Source organism: Micrasema longulum, unplaced genomic scaffold (genome assembly GCF_059751315.1).
Source record: "Micrasema longulum isolate JH-2025_06_02 unplaced genomic scaffold, ASM5975131v1 h1tg000008l, whole genome shotgun sequence".
Classification (NCBI taxonomy): Eukaryota; Metazoa; Arthropoda; class Insecta; order Trichoptera; family Brachycentridae; genus Micrasema; species Micrasema longulum.
This window is the reverse complement of record NW_028277216.1, coordinates 202,525-224,409: the sequence shown is the minus strand read 5'-3', so window position 1 is coordinate 224,409 and position 21,885 is coordinate 202,525. Positions and strand designations below refer to the sequence as shown.

The 21,885-nt window shown below is 34.8% G+C and overlaps 1 protein-coding gene across 3 annotated transcripts; it reads left to right on the top strand.

Moving 5' to 3' along the window:
- The first annotated feature begins 205 nt into the window (after nt 1-205).
- Nucleotides 206-20,826, top strand: LOC148285741 (uncharacterized). Of its 3 annotated transcripts, none has more exons than XM_088232424.1 (7): nt 206-639; nt 4,604-4,727; nt 6,465-6,642; nt 6,876-7,029; nt 8,814-8,888; nt 13,599-13,690; nt 20,635-20,826. In XM_088232424.1, the coding sequence occupies exons 1-6, from the start codon at nt 429-431 to the stop codon at nt 13,676-13,678; spliced, it is 822 nt and encodes a 273-aa protein (XP_088088550.1). In that variant the 5' UTR covers nt 206-428; the 3' UTR covers nt 13,679-13,690; nt 20,635-20,826. The 3 variants fall into 3 exon arrangements, with proteins under 3 accessions (XP_088088550.1, XP_088088476.1, XP_088088632.1); XM_088232506.1 differs by having other exon boundaries at nt 237-639; nt 13,599-13,694; XM_088232350.1 differs by lacking the exon at nt 13,599-13,690 and having other exon boundaries at nt 226-639.
- Nucleotides 20,827-21,885: the final 1,059 nt, after the last annotated feature.

The window sequence follows — 21,885 nt, the reverse complement described above, 5'->3', positions numbered from 1 at the left end:
ATTAAAAAAAATAAATAAGAATCGGTGTCGGCCGAAACTAGAACAGAAGCTAAAATTTAGTTTCGGTTTCAGCTAAAAATCTTGTTTCGGTCGGTCTTTACTTATAATACCTTTTTTTATTCGCAAAAACTCAAAATGGTCAATGTGTTTGGTCAATTTTAGCAGCGTTACAGGTTATTAATCTGAGTACCCATCTACCATAGATGTAGCCAAACGGCCCATCTAGAATTCGCGTTCTTCTATGCACTGCCTGTCAAATGTGCCGACGCCGTTCGGGAGACGCTGCCTTTGTTTTTGTTTACGAGCTGTCATAAACATTGAAAAATATAAAAAAGTCGCCGCAACTAGTACGAAATAACAACGCGCACTCGCGTAATATGTAAACACGCCATTCGCGCGCGTGCACGGACGATAATTAGTGATTTACAATGCCTTATTACTGCACGGTCCCGCAGTGCACGTCTCTGGCCGGCAAAGCCAAGGATGTGTCGTTCCACCAATTCCCGCGTGACGAGGCCCTCGGGGCGCGCTGGAACAAAATCCTCTTGAGGAATAAACCGTATACAAAATATTCCAAAGTGTGTAGCCGCCACTTCACCGCTTCCGACTATACCATGACTAACATGGGAAAGAATAAAGGTACCTACCCACATGATTTATATTAAAATATTCCCCGATTTGAAAAAGAACTTCGAGAAAATATTTAGTTGAACTTTTTACATTTCGACATTTGGCGGTTAGTTCAATGTGGTGTCTGTGTTTGCTTACTGTATTTTCAAAAGTTTGTTGCCATTTTTCTGAGGTTATTGTATCGAAATATTCACAATGTCTTCAACAATCATTTTGTTTTGTCTTGTTCCCACAATTTATCTTAAAATACGGTATTTTTTGTTCTTAAAATACATTTATTTAAATCATAGAGCCAAATTCTTTCCACACAGTACCATATTTATTTATTTAGTCCATTTAACAATGATAAATACATTTCTCTATTTATATAATGGTACAATTGAAATTAAATTAAAGTTAGACAAAAAATTAAATAATAATTACTACTTCGAGACAAGATCTGGTCTGTCTTACTGATTGTTAAAATCTAGAAATATTTGCACCAAAAAATTCAAGATCTTGTCTCGAGATTACAATTTAATTAATTTATTCAAAAATAATATCTAACATTCAAGACATACATATTATAAAAATAATAAAATACATAGAAGAGACTTGTCAAAGTAGTAGAAGAATCTTGCTCCAGAAAACCCCTTGGAATACATGGAACAGATCAACATCCAGAGCGATGTTGTTCAGCACAGCGATAGCCCTTCTAACAGGTAGGGTGGGTGCTCCTGTATATCGGAATATGAAACAATGTATGCTGACGCTGTCTTAGATAATTATTAGGAACATACAAACCAATGCTCATCATAATCTCAGGATCATCGACCATAATGGATAATGATAACTGACGGAGTGCGGGTATTATTCTCAGCTCTATCCGACCGAGTTTCTCCAGGGTATGCTCGGCTACAACAGTTTAGACTAGGAGGAATGTGTATTTGACTACAAATTTTTATCGATCGTTGCGCGGTATGATCGATAATCCTGAGATTATGATAAGCATTGGTTTGTATGTTCCTGATAATTACCTAAGACAGCGTCAGCACAGATCGTTTCATATTCCGATATACAGGAGCACCCTGCCTGTTGAAAGGGCTTCGCTACGCTGAACAACATCGCTCTGGATATTGATCTGTTCCATGTATCTGAAGGGGTTTTCCGGAGCAGAATTCTCCTACTACTTTGACATGAGTGTCTTTCATATATTTTTTTTCTTTTTTATAATATGTACGTATTGAATATATTTTATATTTAAATAAATGAATTGAATTGAATTTTAAAAAAAATGTGTAGTCAAATACACATTCCTTCTAGTCTCTAAACTGTTGTAGCCGAGCATACCCTGGAGAAACTCGGTCGGGTAGAGCCAAGGGTAATACCCGCACTCTCATGTAGAGATATCTCCTTTTGCATTTTCTCTTATCACAAGAGAGTACCTCAGTTCATGTGGCCCCCAAATCGTCGAGCCCATCTCGAGTCTGCTTCGCACCGAGGAGTTATAAAGAGCCGTGAATGACACACTAATCAACACACTTTGGCATTTATATCAGTATATACACATTTTTAATATACAATTATCAATTTTAAAACGTTCTAAAATGCACTGTTCAAAACTAATGATTAACGTCGTAATAAAACATTCTTTTTCTTGGAATTTTTTCTCTGTTTTTGATGTGTATTATTATTATCTTATCTCTTTCTGAAATTAATGTATCAAATATTTTTGTGTACCATATAATATTATTATCTTATGTTCAACTGTTCGCCCTCTTCTTGAATATGCCTCAGTGGTCTGGTCTCCATTCTATGTCAATCGCATAAATCACATTGAATCAGTCCAACATCGCTTGCTTCGAAAAATAGCGTGGATGCTTGGACTAGAGAGAGCCTAAACCGGAGTTGCCTCTTCTTTAAACCCGCGGGATCACGCCGTCCTGGAAGGCCGTCAATGACGATCTTTAGCCTTTATTCGGCAGAATTAAGGGGCGCTTAATTGACATGGGAAGAATCGAGAGAGTGCTGGCTGGCGATAGGGTCTCCTGGAGGCAACTGGTGATGTCCACATGCTCCACTTGGGAGCGGATGTGGAAAAGAAGATGTTTTTAACAATTGACGATTTTTTGTGTAATTTTTGACAATACTTTTGTTCAGTATGTCCGAGAAGTAGCTCGTTATAACAGTGAATAATTGTATGAAGAAAACCATGAACTAAAATGTCAACTAATGTTTCCTCGTTACATCCGAGATCTCGCTAATTCCGTGATCGTTATTTTTTTATTTTATTTTATTTTATTTCATTGGAAAGCCAACAGACATTTATACATTTATAAGAATCAATTATACCATAAATACATATCATTAAGTCCAATTAGAGGCTTCCACATAATATTGTTATTGTAAATGTTATCATATAAAAATTATACATAACATAAAATAACTAATCATACAAAACTTATAATATTACTAGAAATGTAAATGAATATTGGTCACACAGTTGCACATTACAATAAATAATACAACTATAGTTGACCATACAGTGTACGAATACATTTATTATGCGCCTACATACAGAACTGCACATAACCTGCATAATATAGGCTGCGGATTCAAGGCGCAACATCATAACTTAAATTATTTTGTTAAATTTCACTTTTAAAGGAAGTTAAAGATATGTTATTAATATCAATACTATTTAATTTCTGATTACACATATGGCACGTTCTACTGTATATATATATATATATATCCAGATGAACTAGCTGACAGGCATCTCACGCTTAGATCAGCTACGTCTACGGCGAGAGGAAAAGTTATTATACCTCTACGCAAACAGCGCACTAAATTTGGTGAGCGCGCATTTGCGGTCGCAGGCCCTATGGCATGGAATGCTCTCCCAGCAGAGGTGCGAGGCTGTGAAAGTGAAGTGATGTTTCGGAAAAAACTTAAAACCCACTTGTTCTCTAAATCATTTGAATAAATCCGTAGCACGTGACAGCAAAATAAATTATTTTAATTAAATTACAAATTTAAAAGCTTCAATTAAATTAACTTAACAATAGAATCACCATGTAAAGCGCCCTTGAGGTATTTTATTACGAAAATGGCGCTATATAAGTTATCCATAATTAATTAATTAATTAATATATATATGTATTTACATTTTTTTTTGTTTAAATTCTTAACAAGTTATTTACGATTTGCTTTTTAATTCTAGCATTTTCTCTTATCCATATTTTTGCCTTTTTTACTATGCAAAGTTTCACTTTTTATTTTGCATTGCAGTATGCTTTTTATTGTTTCTACGTGTATACAAAAAAAAAATCTGTTGTTTATTTTTGAAATTATTATTTGCCATGTTTGTTGTACCTGTATATTTTTTTGTAAATGCCCCTTTGGCGTATTGTAAAATTAAATAAAATAAATTAAAATTTTATCGCAGGAGGCTAAACTAGCAGTTCACAATGGAGTTCTAGTGCCAACTCTGATGTATGGAATTGGAAAAGTGACGATGAAAGTAGGTTGAATGCTGTCGAAATGCGATCCCTCAGGCGAATGTGTGGTAAAATGATGTATGATAGGTGCACAAATGTCGAGATCCGTGAAGTGTGCAAGGCCGAGACACGCATTATCGACAGAATCAAGAAAGGGGTGCTGCGTCGGTTTGGCCATGTAGAGCGAATGGACAGCGAAAGAACGGCTAAAAGGATCTACGACGCAAATGTTGATGGATGCAGAAAACGAGGAAGACCTAGAAAGACGTGGCACGATCGAGTCCATCAAATACTTGAAGATGGACATGTCAAAAGTAGGAATAATCGGCGTGTGTGCATGAGAAGATGTATGGATGTAGAGAAAGCGAGGTCTGTATGCCAAGATAGAGTGATTTGGCATTCTGTCCTCTCCGCCTACCCCTACGGGGAAACGGCGGGATGATTTGTTTGTTTTTAAATTAAAAGTATAGATAATACATTGTTTTGAATTTCAGGGCAGTGGAAAACCCTCAACAAAGACGCTATCCCCTCGCAAAACCTTCCGAAAATTAATCCAGACGGGTCTGTTATGGTCATAAGGAAAGGGCGGAGTCCCAAATACAAGGAGGAAGATCCCAAGTAATAAATACGCTTTATTTATTTTTAATATTTAAACAATTTTTAACATTTAGATGTATTCAACAATATTTTGCCTATCCAATGTTTTGTGGACAAGAACTGGATTCAACCCCTTGGAGTTATTTTTTTTATATGGGAGTTGCTTTATTATTTACCTTTATTTAAAACATTTAAGTTTGTAAGTGAAAATTCTTGACGGAAGTTCATTGTAATTTATTATATAAATAAAAGACGAGCGATACTTTAATCCACAAATCTGTAATATCCAGTGACCGGTTTCATCACTTTCGCGACGTCTTCGAGACTGGTATCTTCATTAAAGAGTTCAATGTTTTTATACAAAACAGAGGTAAGGATAGAGAATTTAAAATTATATGAAAGTAAATTAAATAAAGTTATTTTTATCTTTAGGATCACTATCATAATTTTTTCAGGTTAACTAATGAGTTGATATAATGCTATTTTAATGAGTTTAAGTATTAGCACTACAAATAAAATACTTAAACTCATTAAAATAGCATTATATCAACTCATTAGTTAACCTGAAAAAATTATGATAGTGATCCTAAAGATAAAAATAACTTTATTTAATTTACTTTCATAGAATTTTGAATTCTATATCCTTACCTCTGTTTTGTATAAATACATTGAACTCCTTTATCATTTATCATTTATTTATTCATATATATGTACATTACAAAATAAAATATCTTAATTCATACATATAGAAATAATTAGGTAAAATTAGGTATATGTAAAAAAAACACATTAGTATACATAATATCCAAAGAATAATATGTTAAAAAAGTAAGAGAATCTAGTAACGAAAAACTCCCTCGGAGACGTGAAAAATGTCAATGTCCAAAGTGATATTGTTCAACATGGAAATAGCCCTTCCAACAGGCATAACCATTAGCAGGTTGGTCCTGTATATTGGAATGTGAAACAGTCTATGTTGACGCTGTCCAAGGTAATTATCAGGAACATAAAAGCTAATGCTCCGCATAATTTCATGGTTGTCAATAATACCTAATTAATAAAGTATCTAATAAAGATACCAGTCTCGAAGATGTCGCGTAAGCGATGAAACCGGTCACCGGATATTCCAAATTTGTGTTTTAAAGTATCGCTTGTCTTTTATTTATATAATAAATTGCTTATAATATATTTATATACTTGTCTTTTTAAGTATATAGGGACTTCTTCTTTCTTTAGGGATATACTAATGTGGGCTAATCAGGAAAATCTCAGCATTTGCTCATGTGGAGAGGAAACCACTTAAAACTCTGCAGGAGAAGCCGGCCTGTTGGCAGCAGTCAACAGGCCTGCCGCTCCACTAGAGGAGTGTTCGGCATTTTGTTCCCTACTTTGGTTTATTTTACCAATTGCCTGCACTATATTGACCATGTATGATACCACCTCTCGCGTAAATTCTTTATTACCCATCACCGACGGGATGTCGCGTAGATCTTCACCCAGGCTTCTGCATCGCGTCTCTGGCTGTCGTCTTTGAAAGCTAAAAAAGGGGCAATGCGTCAACAGGTGAGTGGTCGCAGAGTTTTCGGGAGGAGGAGATGGCTATTCCTCGATCTAATGGAATTGACTTCTTTAAGATGATTAAGGTCCATGAGGATTATAAAAAGGAACGGTCCAAAGACGCAACCTTGACGATGAGGATTAATTCACTATAATTAATTTATATTAATTTGTAATTAATTACCCGGTGTTTCTAATTAGCTGCAGTATGGAAGAGAACCCTTCTCTCGGGAGCATGGCCAAGGATTTCCTGGCCGGGAGCAGTGGGGGCAGTGTGAAGAACGAGTCCCAGTCTCCGTGGTATAGTCCAGACGATGAGCAGGACGGGGAAGGGGATGCGGAAGACGAAGAGGAAGACGTTAAAGACGTAGACGTCAAGGTAACTGCCGTTTTTTCCCTTGGGAGTTATTTGGATTTAAATTTTTGCAGCCGAGAGGGAATACATTTTTGAGAAGGTAATGTGGATGTTTAAACATAGACAGAATGGTGAATGTTACACAGTGTGAAGCGGCCACTTAAACCAGCCAATGACAGGTCATAAACCCCGTAAATGCCTAGACTTCTTACTATACTTAAATGAATACCAATACTTAAATTAATTTGTCTGTTTAGGTAAAACAAGAATACCCGCCCAAGAAGAAAGTGCAGACACAGGACGCCACCATACAGACGGACCTGTGCCAGGAGGGCATCGGCTTCCGGAAATCCCTGCTCGACCCGTGCCAAGGGTTCGGGTTCTTCCCACAGTCCATTGGGGACTCCACAGGTGAGCGTGCGGCCGTTCTTCTTCTCATTGCGCTCCCGCCGAGGGCTGGCAACCTTCACCCGGGACTCCTCCCGATCTCTGGCCATTCTGATGAGCAGTGATCGCTGTGAACCGTCCAACCCATAATACTCTCGTACCGTCAGGATGATGTTAAAGCTATGAATCAACATTATTAATGTTTATTTTGTAGCCAATCAACCGATTACATCAGCTTATTTCTCCATACGAAAATGTACACAGTATATTTTACATCTTTAACCTAGTTACGTTTTATAGTACTATAACAAGCTTGCGGTTTTCAAATATTATTTGAAGATTCTCTATTAGGAAACTAGCATTTTTAACATTATTTTTAAAGGACTATTCTTCTTTGATAGGATACTGTTGACATATTACGTATCACATAAGAAATGTGGCACTTGCAGTGGCCGTTTTTGGCATTATTAATTTTAAGTAGAATCGGCCAGTGCTCAGTCTGTACATTTAAATCATGATGGATATATATGCTGAATGTCATTGTGGTATTTGTTAATAAACTTGTACAAATATTGCATCAAAATAGTATAGAATAAAGCTACGTATATCACGTTAATAATATCTGTCGTTTGAGTTGATTTCCACAGAATCACACAAAAAATAGCCATTTATAAGTATATTACTCATGTACTTATATGTAGGTACAAATAAATTATCATTTTTTGTAGATTTAACGCTGTAATTTTTACCGCACCATGTCGCGTTTTTCTAGGGGCATATTTTTTTATAATTTTTTTTTCAAAGTTATGTATGAAAACATTTCTCCACAATATCCGCATTGATTTTTAAAATACAATAAATTTTTCTAAATCCATTTAAAATATTTTAATCTGTATTCCTATAGTTCTTAAAATGTAACATGATTAGAATGACAGTTGTCAGAAAAAGTGACTACATAACTTTGTAGTAACGTCAAAGGAGTGATTTATATTGACACACGAAAAATCATTTGTATCTGACGTGGTAATTATTTTTTTTAATACAATGCTTGAAACATAAATCAACATTAATTTATAAAATCAGCTCTAAAACTAAAATAAACCTAATTATTAACGACGTTCTTACTTTCACTGACCTGACAAGAATCTATGGAATATTGCTTTGTTTACTTCATTTAGTTGATCGTAATTTGCTCATTTCTCTGTTATGGTTGTTTTTACGAACGTTTCGATTAAGAAAAACCTAGAAAGTTGACATAATCTCTGGTTGAAATGTCAAATGATACAAATTATACTCTTTTTTTTCTATGGTCAAAACGTTCCTTACAAGGTGCGGGGGCTTTAAAGCGGAAACCGGAAATACTACACGTAGATATAAGGAGTGACGTCATTATTTACGATTTTAAAATGAATACTATTTTTAACATTTTTTGTTTATTTTTGCGTGCGTTTTTGAGATATTTCATCCTACTCCAAAATTTTAAATATTAACGTGTATACGAAAATATTTTTTAAATTTAATTCAGAGTTGGGCTGGAATTCCTCATTGTATTAAACTCACTATAATAGGCTTGTTTTTGCGTTTTTCATGTCAATTTTCGGAAACAGAGTTTCATGATTGCATGAAATAATTGATAAAATCGATGTGATCAGTGATCAGTAATTTCCCATCACTAATGAAATTAGTTTGACAGCTGTCATTCTAATCAAGCTATAGGACTATAGTATGTGATATTTCCCGTTTGAAAGCCTTTGTCCTGAACATAGTCGACATATCTCAGCACCTCATTTCTTGTTCTACTATTGCAGGCATGACAAATTACTTCCAAACCAGCACCACGGAGCACCTGTCTCTTCCCAAGGAGCCCCTCACCATGGCCCAAGGTATGTACTGGAACCTTCCGTAGACACGTCACTGTGTAGAACTGATACCCTCACAAAATGTGTGCACGCACTCAAATTTCAATAATGTTTTCAAATAGCGTTTATTACACCAGAAATAGAGAACATTTATTTACGGCGGTCGTTAACCGGTTTATATGGTCACTTTACGCGCTGTGTAACACTCACCACTCTGACAATATTTTTAGTATGTTTTTTTTTAAATAAAAAATATTTACGTTGTTATGATTTACCCAAATATTTAATTTTGAGGGCCATTTTCAACGAGTTGTAAATGACAGAAAATGAAATCAACTTGGGGTAGAGTGCGATTCGAACCACGGACCTTTGGTCCGTGAGTCCGAGACACTAGCCACTGGACCACAACCCGTCCACTAATATGTTAAAATATTAGTGGACAAATGTGTTGAAGTTTATTGGAACAGAAAAGGGAACATCAAAATCTAGGCATTTACAGAGTTTAAGGTCTATGCAGAATGGTGAATGTTACGCAGTACGAAACTGATCACTTAACCAAGCCGATGACAGATCATAAGTCTGAAATGTTAAATGTCTGAATTTCCATATTCCGATCAGATTTATCTATGTTGAAAATATCTAAATATTCACCGTTCCGTCTATGTTTTAACATATATGTTTCTTAATGAGCTGAACGTCTTTCGTTCTCGGAAAGTTCATTTGATTTAAAAAAAAAAAAATTTTAATCATCAAAAAATGTCTTCTTCTTCTTTAAAATGTTCTCCATCTTTGTTGTAATATGTTAATGTAAATTACCAACTCGAGGCGTAAATTGCAAATGTGAACATGTAAATTACCAACTCGAAACGTAAATTACAAATATAAACTTGTAAATTACCAACGTAAACACTATTGATACATTTTCGTGCGTGCACACATTTGATTCTCACGAAAACGTTTGCGATCTAAAAATATTGACAAATTGAAGAGACGTTCGTTTTACGTTCGTTTTTCGGATTAACCTTGAAATTTGTTAACAGCTTGAAAGTTTGACATGTTTGGTGGTGGCCATTTTATAAATACCTTAATCCGATTGGTTGACACAATATTTAACTATCCCGCTGATAGCTCTGAAGTTAGTAGCTCAGTTGCATCGTGGAATTTTCTAGAACCAGTTACTTTTCATTCTGTAATAAATTTTTTGTATATCGCATTCGTACCTTTAAAATTTCTAGCTAGAATGTTTAACTTTTGTAGTTATAACGATGTTTGTTTTTCCTTCAAACTCTTATCTAGGACACAGGTCAAGTTTGTTATCAATGACGTATAATGAAATAGGCAAGTTACTAGCGCGTAGTAGTATATTATTTCAAGTTGTGGGTTTCGTCATGATCAGATGTGACGATATGCTGAAAAATGGCATAGTTTGTGAGGAGAAGATGCTTTAATTAATTAATCAATAAAAAAATGATGAATACAGTTCTGCGTTTGAATCGGGCTGTGGTCCCGTGGCTAGTGTTGCGAACTCACGGACCAGAGGTCCGGACCCCAGTCTACCCCATGATTTCTATTTTACATTAATGGGTTATTTACAGTTCGTTGAAAATGGCATCATCATTCCCTTTCCGCACCTAATGGTGCATAGGGCACTGCATTGGTAAACCAATCGCAGCGTATCTTGATCATTTTTGTTACATGCAGGTAAGATGATCAGTCTTACGCTTCAGGTGCCAGTCCAGGGACTATGAAATCTTCTAGCGTAAAAACCCCTTTTTAAATAAATATTTCATGTCAACCATGTTGGGAATCAAATCCGAGACCTCTTGCATGGTAGGAAAATGCGCTGACCACTCCACCACGAAGCCCGGTAAATCATAGCGCTAAAATTTCTGTTCTTTTAAAAAAAAAATACTAAACAAAAACAATAAAAATGAACCGGAATCGTCGACGAGTATTTTTGGCTCGTTGGATACTCTCAATCAAAATTCCTAAAAAAGCTAATTAAGCGGTGTTGAGTTCACCTCGTAGTGTTGTGGTTGGGGCCTTCGCCTGCCATTTACGAGGTCCCAGGTTCGATTCCTGGCAGGGTGGATGTGAAATATGGATTTAAATGGTGATTTCACATAGGAATATTACATCGTCTCTGAAGAGTAAGAGTAATCACCTTACCTTCCATGTAACAAAAATGGTCTAGATATGCCGCAATTGAAATGCCCAGTGCCAAAAAGGCAGCCTCCGTGGTCTAATGGTTAAGACACTCGACTTAAGCCGTGTTCGACTCCCAGTGAGAACACAAAAATTAAATGTGATTTTTCTCAAGCCTGGGTGTTCTGTGTTGTAATTCACCACTGTGATTGCGCCTCATTGTGGTGCAAAAAATAACAATTATAAAATGAGACTAGTAAGGGAATAACGAGTCTTTTTGTTATACGTCAGTGATCTATTCAAAGTAAATGTGTATAGAACCGTTTGTACAGATATTCACCACATAGTTTTGACCTTTAGCACAATATGAGAACTTAAGCTTGTGTTAGGGAATACCCATGGAAAATTGCATAGAAGAGTCTTTTTCTTCTTGATAATATTTTGAGTAAGTACCATCCAAATCTCTAAAATCAGGGGAAAAATCCAATTAGACCGATATCTTAATCAGGATGGAGTAATTTTGAGATGAAAAACTCTGAAGAAAGTGGTATATATAGGAGGTATATCCAGAAAGTAAGTTTCGTTTGTATTCGTGCCACTGCAGTGCTGCGATCGCAGTTTCGGCATTATAATTTAGCTAGTTGTTGTGCACACTTCGCGGTGCTTGTTTGAAATTCCGAATAAAATTGAGAATCCCGCCGCACGACAAACTGGTCCATCAGATGGACGTCCACTTTGCTTGTCGTCGCGCTCATTTTCTAGACTTCACTCGTCTCCCTACTATTGTGAATCACTTATCACATGTTCTCCGTACGCCTCACAGATCTGCTGATGAATGCCGACTGGTTTCATTTTCTTCGCATTAATGAAGGAAACTAATTAAAGACCTTATCTCACAAGCAGCGGGGCTTTTAATTTTATTTGGCATTTCAAACAAGCACCACGAAGCGTGCACAGCGGTCATCTAACTTATAATGGCGTCAATTCCTTTTCAATAGGTCAGGGTAAGTACCACACATGCGCAAAACTGCTATCACAGCGCTGCGATAGCAAGAAATACAAATGGAACCTACTTTTTGGATATACTTTGTAACTCAAGCACTTAGCTTTTTTACTGTCGAAATATATGACAGATTTACATTTGAATCAACTCGTTAATTTAATATCCATTCCTTGTATTGGTGATGGCGTCAGAAGCATGCAGTTAATTTATTATCCCTGCATTATTAATTTAGTTAACCACCAGTCTCCATTGTATTCTCATTTATTTAATTTAATACTTGTATTTTTTATTTTGTAACAAACGGCCTCATTAGGAGCGCCTGTATGGAGGCAGGAATTAATATATTCTTTTTTGTTTTACCACTATCAGCATGCGAGTACTCATTGTATCACTCCAGATATTATGTCTTTTTCTAATTAGTACGGCAGGCTGAGAATCCACTTTATTCCATTTTTGTTTTCCTTTTCGAATTTCTGCGGCAGGAAGTTAAATACTTTAGGCCTAATGAACATGTGGCAAGCGTCTTATTTTATGATCGTTTATTTGTTACTACATATTTATGCAGGGTGCTGTTTAGAAGTGGGCATTCAAATAAATATCAGCAGCAACGAGGATTTGCGACAAATAGTCTCTAGAATGTATGATCTATGCCTTGAGAGCGAATTGGCGATGAATGAAAGTATGTCAAAAAAGATGGTATTTGAAAGGGGAAGTGAGGCTACTGACTGCATAATAAATGTAAACGACAAATGTCTCCAACAAGTAGAAGAATTTGTTTATCTGGGAAGCATATTTTCAAGAGATGGAAGAGAAGAAAAAGTTGTTGAAAGGAATGCGGGCAGCAAAATGAACAGCGCACTAAGCACAGTAATTGCTAATGAAAATATGTCAATCCAACAAGCTGCAAAAAGTGGCTTGGTGAGATTTTAGTTTTAGTAAAAATGTAACAAGTGAAATTTTTTTTAAATTGTAAAAATGTATAATTATACTATTAAATAAAATAAAATATCGAAGCTAAATTGGCAGTGCACAATGGAGTTTTAGTCCCGACACTTATGTATGGAAGTGAAACATGTAACTGGCGGAGGATGAAAGCCGAGTAAATGCGGTTTAAATGCAATCTCTTAGACGAATGTGTGGGAAATCAATGTATGGCAGGGTTACAAATGATGAAATCAAGTATGTATGGGGAAAATAAACCAAAATCTTAAGTCTGGTCATGTCAACAGCAGGCAGAATCGAAGGGCATGTATAACAAGATGTATGAATGTGGAAGAAGCTATAAATGTATGCCAGGATGGACGCGTGTGGCGGTCCACTCTCTCTGCCTACCCTTACGGGAAATGGTATGATGGTAGTTATGAGGATTCAATTTTTATAACAAAATTGACACATTACTGATTTTCTAATTGCTCGCTTCCCACTCTGCACTCTGTAATAAATATTCTCTGTTAACGTCTCGAATAATGTAACTGGTAAAGGATTGTTGTATAAATAAAGATCTGTCGCCAAAAGTGTCGGAGCAGTTGTATTGTGTCGGCCGGCGTGTGGCAGAGGGGCCCCTAACCATCCCTTTCTGTTGGCAGGACAGTGTGTGTTGCCCCCTTTCTACACGGAGGCCTATCCTAGTGCCTTGCTAGGTGACAGCACTAACAGAAAGCACTAATCAACTCGCCAAGTAGGTATAATAATTTCGGTCGACCGACGTGCATTATCGCTAATCACTAAAAAATAAATATTTTAATAAATTTTAACATACACATATTTATCTTATTATATTTACATAATTATAACAGCAATATAAAATTGAATTGACTATCTAACTGGGGTAAGTAACCCTGTTGTAAAACAGTTGAAAATAACAATTCAATCAAGAACATGTGTTGGCCATCTTTCAGCTGTCATCAGCTGTTCAAATACACAATAAGTTTTTCTGGATTCTCATGTCGAGTATCGTAGGTACTTAAAATAGTATGTATTTGAGGTATGTTGATGATATATTAACCCTGATGATAGACACTAATGCCATCCAAAACGTTGGTAAATTGTACAAACGACACACGGCATCAAGAACATGTGTTGGCCATCTTTCAGCTGTCATCAGCTGTTCAAATACACAATAAGTTTTTTTCAGAATATTTTACCAGTTTTTATCATCGTAAGCTCGACAACCCTGTGTGGGCCTTGTCGGTCCGATGCCCTTACTATCTAGTTCCTCACTTCCAACCTTGTCGTATCAGTAATGATGCAGTCCATCCATCGTATTTTGGGCCTTCCTTCTTCGTCGTCCTTGTGGCACGGAGAGAGTTAGGTGTTTATGGAGTTGTCGTCGTCCTTTCTAATTATTTGGCCAGCCCGCCTCAAAAATAGCACATCGGGCGCTCACATAGCTCCTTGTTGTAGCGACGACGCCAACGGTTATTTTCTCCCCCAGGGCTATAGACAACTCTGAGGATCTCTCTTTACTAAATGTTATTAAATATTTGCATATAACCACTTACCGACTTTTCTTTGTCTACCGGTTTCGAGACGTACCCGTCTCTTCGTCAGGACACCAATTAAACCAACATGCAAACCAACATGCAAAACCCACTGTACACCTTCACCATAGCTGTTGCACAAAAATATAAAACCAACACTATCTCTCTTTCGAATACTGCTATGGTTTCCTCAATATTCTTTGGCATAACCCAGGTTTTGATCACATCTTATGATCTAAATTTGTTGCAACAGAGAGGGGAAGTCCAGGCATTTACAGGGCGTATGACCTGTCGTTGGCTGGTTTAAGTGGCCACTTTACACACTGTATAACATTCACCATTATTAATGTTTTCCCTCTTTGTTGCAACAAATTTAGATCTATAACTCCCTAGGGAGAAAATCCATCCTGTCTGCAAGTGTTTAGACACACTCAAAACACAGTTGACATCCTATGAGGACAAGACCATAGGATGGACAGTAAGTTTTTTCTGGGTTCTTATGTCGAGTATTGTAGGTACTATAAACAGTATGTATTTGAGGTATGTTGATGATATATTAACCCCGATGATAGACACTAATGCCATCCGAAACGTCGGTAAATTGTACAAACGACACACGCCGTAATAACCAAGAAAAACTTATTGTACATCCTGTGGTCTTGTCCCTTTCCTCCTTCTTATGAATACCGAATGGACCTTCTCGCTACTTTCCGTGGCCCTGTTACAGGTCCTGTCGAATATACAAATCTGGTGGCAGAATTTCGAGGCTTTTAAACCCCACAGGCAGTCAGGAATTCACTTCCCTTCATTCCTCAGCCCAACGAAGTAAATATTTAAAACGTAGAAATGAAGGAAAAAGTCACAAAAATGTATGTGATTTAGAATGCTTGTATTTCTTTTCAAAATCAAAAAATTAAAATTTGGCTTTCATGTTCAATTTATTATTATTATTATTATCTTAAAATTATTACAACAAATTTTGGTTCAATACTTAGTCTTTATTGAGACCCCAGATACCTAAGTTTAGTCTAAATTTGAAATGGCGTAATCTGCCGGTCTAAAAGTAATTTTATTGTAGTTACATAAAACTTTGAAGTATATTTTTTAACAGAAATACCTTTAAAAATATTGTTTTTATCTAATTTATGTTTTTTTATTTTTTTTATTCTTGCGCGATTACAAAAAAACATTTGTTTTAAAATGGCAAAATCGTATGATTTCTTCATTTTGCGTTTTACCAGACTACAGCCTTATCGCTCTGTGCGCCTCACATGTTCCTCGCACGTTCTGCATATGTGCCCCACATGTCCGACACGTAAAAAGCATTAACATTTTCCTAGTAAACTACCGCAAAAAGTTGAATCTTTAAAATATTTGTTTAGATTGGCGATATTGCACGTTGACTGAAGATATAATTAAATTAGGACGCATAAATAGGAAAATAAAAGATCTACGAATGGTTGTCGACAATGAAAACATTGATTTTTTAAAGGAAACACACATTTTCTTACAGTATGGAGCATGAAATTGCAAAAGAAGCTTCGTGTATTGTGTCTTGTAACTACTAAAAATATACAATTTACTTCTTTCTATGTCTGTGTCCGGACAAAATCAAGAATTCAGTTCTAAGTGTAAAATATTAGGTGTTAATATGAGATGTGTCCGTTTTTTTCAAATGAAGAGAACAATAGGACTCGACAACTTTTTTTTTATAATAAATGAGTTAGTAATATATTCTCCTACATTATTTTACAACAAATTAATCAATAATTCTCCTTCATTATTTTACAACAAATTAGTCAATAATTCTCCTTCATTATTTTACAACAAATTAGTCGATAATTCTCCTTCACTATTTTACAACAAATTAGTCAATAATTCTCCTTCATTATTTTACAACAAATTAGTCAATAATTCTCCTTCATTATTTTACAACAAATTAGTCAATAATTCTCCTTCATTATTTTACAACAAATTAGTCAATAATTCTCCTTCATTATTTTACGACAAATTAGTCAATAATGTATTCCCCTTCATTATTTTACAACAAATTAGTCAATAATGTATTCTCCTTCATTATTTTACAACAAATTAGTCAATAATGTATTCTCCTTCATTATTTTACAACAAATTAGTCAATAATGTATTCTTCATTATTTTACAACAAATTAGTCAATAATGTATTCTCCTTCATTATTTTACAACAAATTAGTCAATAATTCTCCTTCATTATTTTACAACAAATTAGTCAATAATTCTCCTTCATTATTTTACAACAAATTAGTCAATAATTCTCCTTCATTATTTTACAACAAATTAGTCAATAATTCTCCTTCATTATTTTACGACAAATTAGTCAATAATGTATTCCCCTTCATTATTTTACAACAAATTAGTCAATAATTCCTTCATTATTTTACGACAAATTAGTCAATAATGTATTCTCCTTCATTATTTTACAACAAATTAGTCAATAATTCTCCTTCATTATTTTACAACAAATTAGTCAATAATTCTCCTTCATTATTTTACAACAAATTAGTCAATAATTCTCCTTCATTATTTTACATCAAATTAGTCAATAATGTATTCGCCTTCATTATTTTATAACAAATTAGTCAATAATGTATTCCCCTTCATTATTTTACAACTAATTAGTCAATAATGTATTCTCCTTCATTATTTTACAACTAATTAGTCAGTAATGTATTCTTCTTCATTATTTTACAACAAATTAGTCAATAATATATTCTTCATTATTTTACAACAAATTAGTCAATAATGTATTCTCCTTCATTATTTTACAACAAATTAGTCAATAATGTATTCTCCTTCATTATTTTACAACAAATTAGTCAATAATTCTCCTTCATTATTTTACAACAAATTAGTCAATAATTCTCCTTCATTATTTTACAACAAATTAGTCAATAATTCTCCTTCATTATTTTACAACAAATTAGTCAATAATTCTCCTTCATTATTTTACGACAAATTAGTCAATAATGTATTCCCCTTCATTATTTTACAACAAATTAGTCAATAATGTATTCTCCTTCATTATTTTACAACAAATTAGTCAATAATGTATTCTCCTTCATGATTTTACAACAAATTAGTCTATAATTCACAGCATCTTCACCGTACATTGGGCAAATATCGCAAGTAGCTTTATTCCCTCGATTGAACCCAAACAGAAGAAGGTGTCGAAAATGCTCACTTTAGTCCATGTAACATTTCATTTTGAAGGTTTGTAAGCAAATAAAATAATATATGTAACGTAAAAGTAAACACAACATCTTGTAGAGCAGAGAAAATTATTTCAAATGACGAAAAACCTTTACTCTTTTGTTTTACTTTTGGTGCTCATTTTTAAATTTGGAAAAAGACGGACAAAACTTACGTTAACACCTGATGGAACTACAGTGGACGAGTATTTTCCTCTCGTAGTGTAGTGGTTGACGTGTTCGCCTACCATTCTCGAGAATCTGGGTTCGATTCCTGGCAAGGACGACATTAAATATTTATTACTCAGTTTCAAGACTGGCGCCCAAGTGAAATATGTTTATTACAAATGATGAAAACTGAATATTGACAATCATAAGTACATTTCTTACATTCCTATTGCTATTTAAGGTCTAATTTTATACTGAGTGGTAAGCTGTCTGCCTCATGGTGTAGTGGTCAGCGCGTTTGCGTACCATGCAAGAGGTCTCGGGTTCGACTCCCGGCATGGTTACAACAAAATATTTATTTAAAAAGGGTGTTTTTATAATATAATATTTCTTAGTCCCTGGACTGGCGCCTGAAGCGTAAGACTGATCACCTTACCTTCCCGTAACACATGATCGAGGTACACTGCGTGTACTTATCCAATGCAGTGCCCTATGCACCAACAGGTGCGGATTAGGGTTTGATGATGATATCATCATGCGATAATTCTTGTCCAATGATTTTACCTAAAATACAGAGCAACGATTCTATGGAGAAATTCATTTTTTTCTATTGTATACATTACATTATATTCTGCAAGACTAACAGTATTGCCCGTAAAATGTCCGTCTACATAAGAGCAACGTCCTGCAGTACATTACCTTCGTTCCCGCCATGGAGACATGAATAACAAAGAACATAAAACCCCCGTCTACATAAGAGCAACGTCCTTCATTCCCGCCATAGAGACATGAAGAACAATGAATGTATAACCTCTGTTTACATAAGAGCAATGCCCTTCGTTCCCGCAATGGAGATATGAAGAACAAATAACATAAAATGTCCGTTTACATAAGAGCAATATCCTTTGTTCCCACCATGGAGACATGAAGAACAATGAATGTAAAACCTCTGTCTGCATACTCGTAAGAGCAATGTCCTTCGTTCCCGCCATGGAGACACGAAGAACAAAGAACGTAAAACATCCGTGTACATAAGAACAACGTTCTGCAGTATATTACCTTCGTTCCCGCCATGGAGAAATGAAGAACAATGAACGTAAAACGTCCGTCTACATAAGAGCAACATCCTGCAGTACATTTACTTTGTTCCCGCCATGGAGATGAAGAACAAAAAAACACGGCCCATATAGAGATTACAAGGCGTGGAAGCACCCAGTCAGCTCAACAGACACTCCGTTCCAGCATGTAGTCCATGCAATACTGCTAGTCTTGCAGAAGATAATGTATTAAAATGCCGAGTTTCTTCTTGGCAATCGTCGCTCTGTGTTTCAGGTGAAATCATCGCTCGCTGTGTGTCACCGATCAATGGACCCAGAGAGATTTAATACTTGGGATGTATCAGAAGAAACGGTAATTTGGTATGCAATGATGTTGATTTTCTTTTAGTACAGATTATAATTTTTTCCATTCTTTTTTTTCTTTTATTAATTTCTCTATGTTTTAAAAGTGCCTTTCAGACATATATGTAAAAAAAATAAAAATATTTTTATGTAACGAGCAAAGTATCCCGCCTACCATTTTGAATGCATCGGTGTGCATGCATGTATGTATAATATTGTGCATGTTACTACTACTCGTAATGCATGCCATTCATTAGATTGTCTGTACATTCTCCAACAGTTGAATGAATAGTGGAATGAAAAAAAAAAACAATTTGCAAATTCTAAATTGATCATATCCACGGACATAAATTAATTATAACCAGTGATTTTTTAGTTAGCCATATTCACTGAATTCTAAATTAATCATATTCACTGAATTCTAAATTAATCATATTCAATGATAACTTTATAATCTCCGCTTATTTCTAAATTATTCATATTTAATTACTGTGTCCACTGATCAATTAATAATATCCACTAATTTCTAAATTAATCAAATTCACTGAAAAATTCATAATATCCACTTATTTCTGTATTAATCATATTCATTGATTTCTAAATTAATCATATAAACTGATTTCTAAAATAATCATGTTTAGAATCATCACTGAAAAATTAATAATATTTACTGATTTCTACATTAATCATATTCACCGATTTCTAAAATAATCGTATTCTGAATCATCACTGAAAAAAAAAATCCACATTATAAATTAACGATATTTACCAACTTCTAAATTAATCATATTCACTGATTTCTAAATTAATCATATTCACTGATTTCTAAATTAATCATATTCACTGATTTATAAAATGATCATCTTCACTGAAAAATTAATCATATTCACTGATTTATAAAATGATCATCTATACTGAAAAATTAATAATATTCACTTATTTATGAAATGATCATTCTCACTGAAAAATTAACAATATTCACTGATTTCTAAATTAATCATATTCACTGATTTCTAAATTAATCATATTCACTGATTTATAAAATGATCATCTTCACTGAAAAATTAATCATATTCACTGATTTCTAAATTAATCATATTCACTGATTTATAAAATGATCATCTTCACTGAAAAATTAATTATATTCACTGATTTCTAAACCAATCATGCGCACTAATTTCCAAATCATCCATATTAATTGATTTCTTATCCACCGACTTAAACATGTATCATATTCACTGATTTATAAATGATTGATAATAACATAAATTTTATATTGTTGTAATTTTACTTCATGTGTTATTTGTGCTAAAATAAATGTATTGAATGAAAGTAAATTGCTTTCAGGTTACGAGGCATCCAACGTCGGCGGTAATGACTTTCGCCGCATATTCTTGGACCAATTGGATCAGACGCGCAGAAAAGGTGTCCAAAAATTGGACAAATTCCACCAGAACTAAATTCTAACCTCCAAAAACGCAGTTCACTCGTTATTTTTGCGTTAAATGTAGGAATAACCCATAATACTCTCGCGCCGTCAGGATGATGCTGAAGCCACCAATCAACATTACGCAGTATGGCCATTTTTGTTAACATTGAAATTTAATATAACGTTGAAGGGCACTAGATGCGAGATATATATATATTTGGATAATTTATATGGCGCCGTTTTTGTGAAAATCACCTCAAGGGCGCTGTACAATAAATAGATATCCCAGCACGTCTTGCAGCTACAGAGCGCATGGACTATAAGAGATCTAGCCCCTATTTACATTTTTTTATTTGACAATGAAGTTTGAAGTTTAAGTGATATTTAAAAAAAAAAAAAAAATAAACAAATTTATAAAAATAGAAGTTAGATTACAAGTCTTGCGGCTACTGAGCGCATGGACAGTTGGAATTCTAGAACCCATTTACTAAATTTGGAAATTAAATGGTTGATAACATTTACCTATTGAAGCTAGATTACTAATCGTCTTGCAGCTACAAAGTGCATGGACGAGTGAAATTCTAGCTACTTAAATTTATACCAATAATTTTACAATAAATTTCCAAATATATACACTGAGCGTAATAGTTAATTTGTCAAGTGTCATACCAAAAAGCAAATCCACGTCTGCTCCCTGAGTGGAGTAAATGGCATCCACACTACTCTCCACTCCTCCCTGTTTAACGCCAACTCCTGTGTCGCAGGGGTGAATCGTCCAAATAAGCGATTATGCGCAGCTTACCATTATATTTATCTTTTGATAATAATGTTTTATAATAACTATGTTTACGGTCCGATTCCCGACATGGTTGATGTGAAATATTTATTTAAAACGGTGTTTTAACACTAGAATATTTCATAGCCCCTGGAATGGCGCCTGAAGCGTAAGACTGATCATCTTACCTTCATGCAACAAAAATGATCAGAATATGCTGCGATTGGTGTACCGATGCAGTGCCCTATGCACCAAGAAGAAGATGTTTACGGGAAAATAAATAAAATCATTTTTATTTATTATAAATCACTGTCACATTTTATATCTTACTACAAAAAAAAAATCTATTAAGTGCGCCCAGCCCGTTCTCAGTGAACGATGAAACTAGCCGATT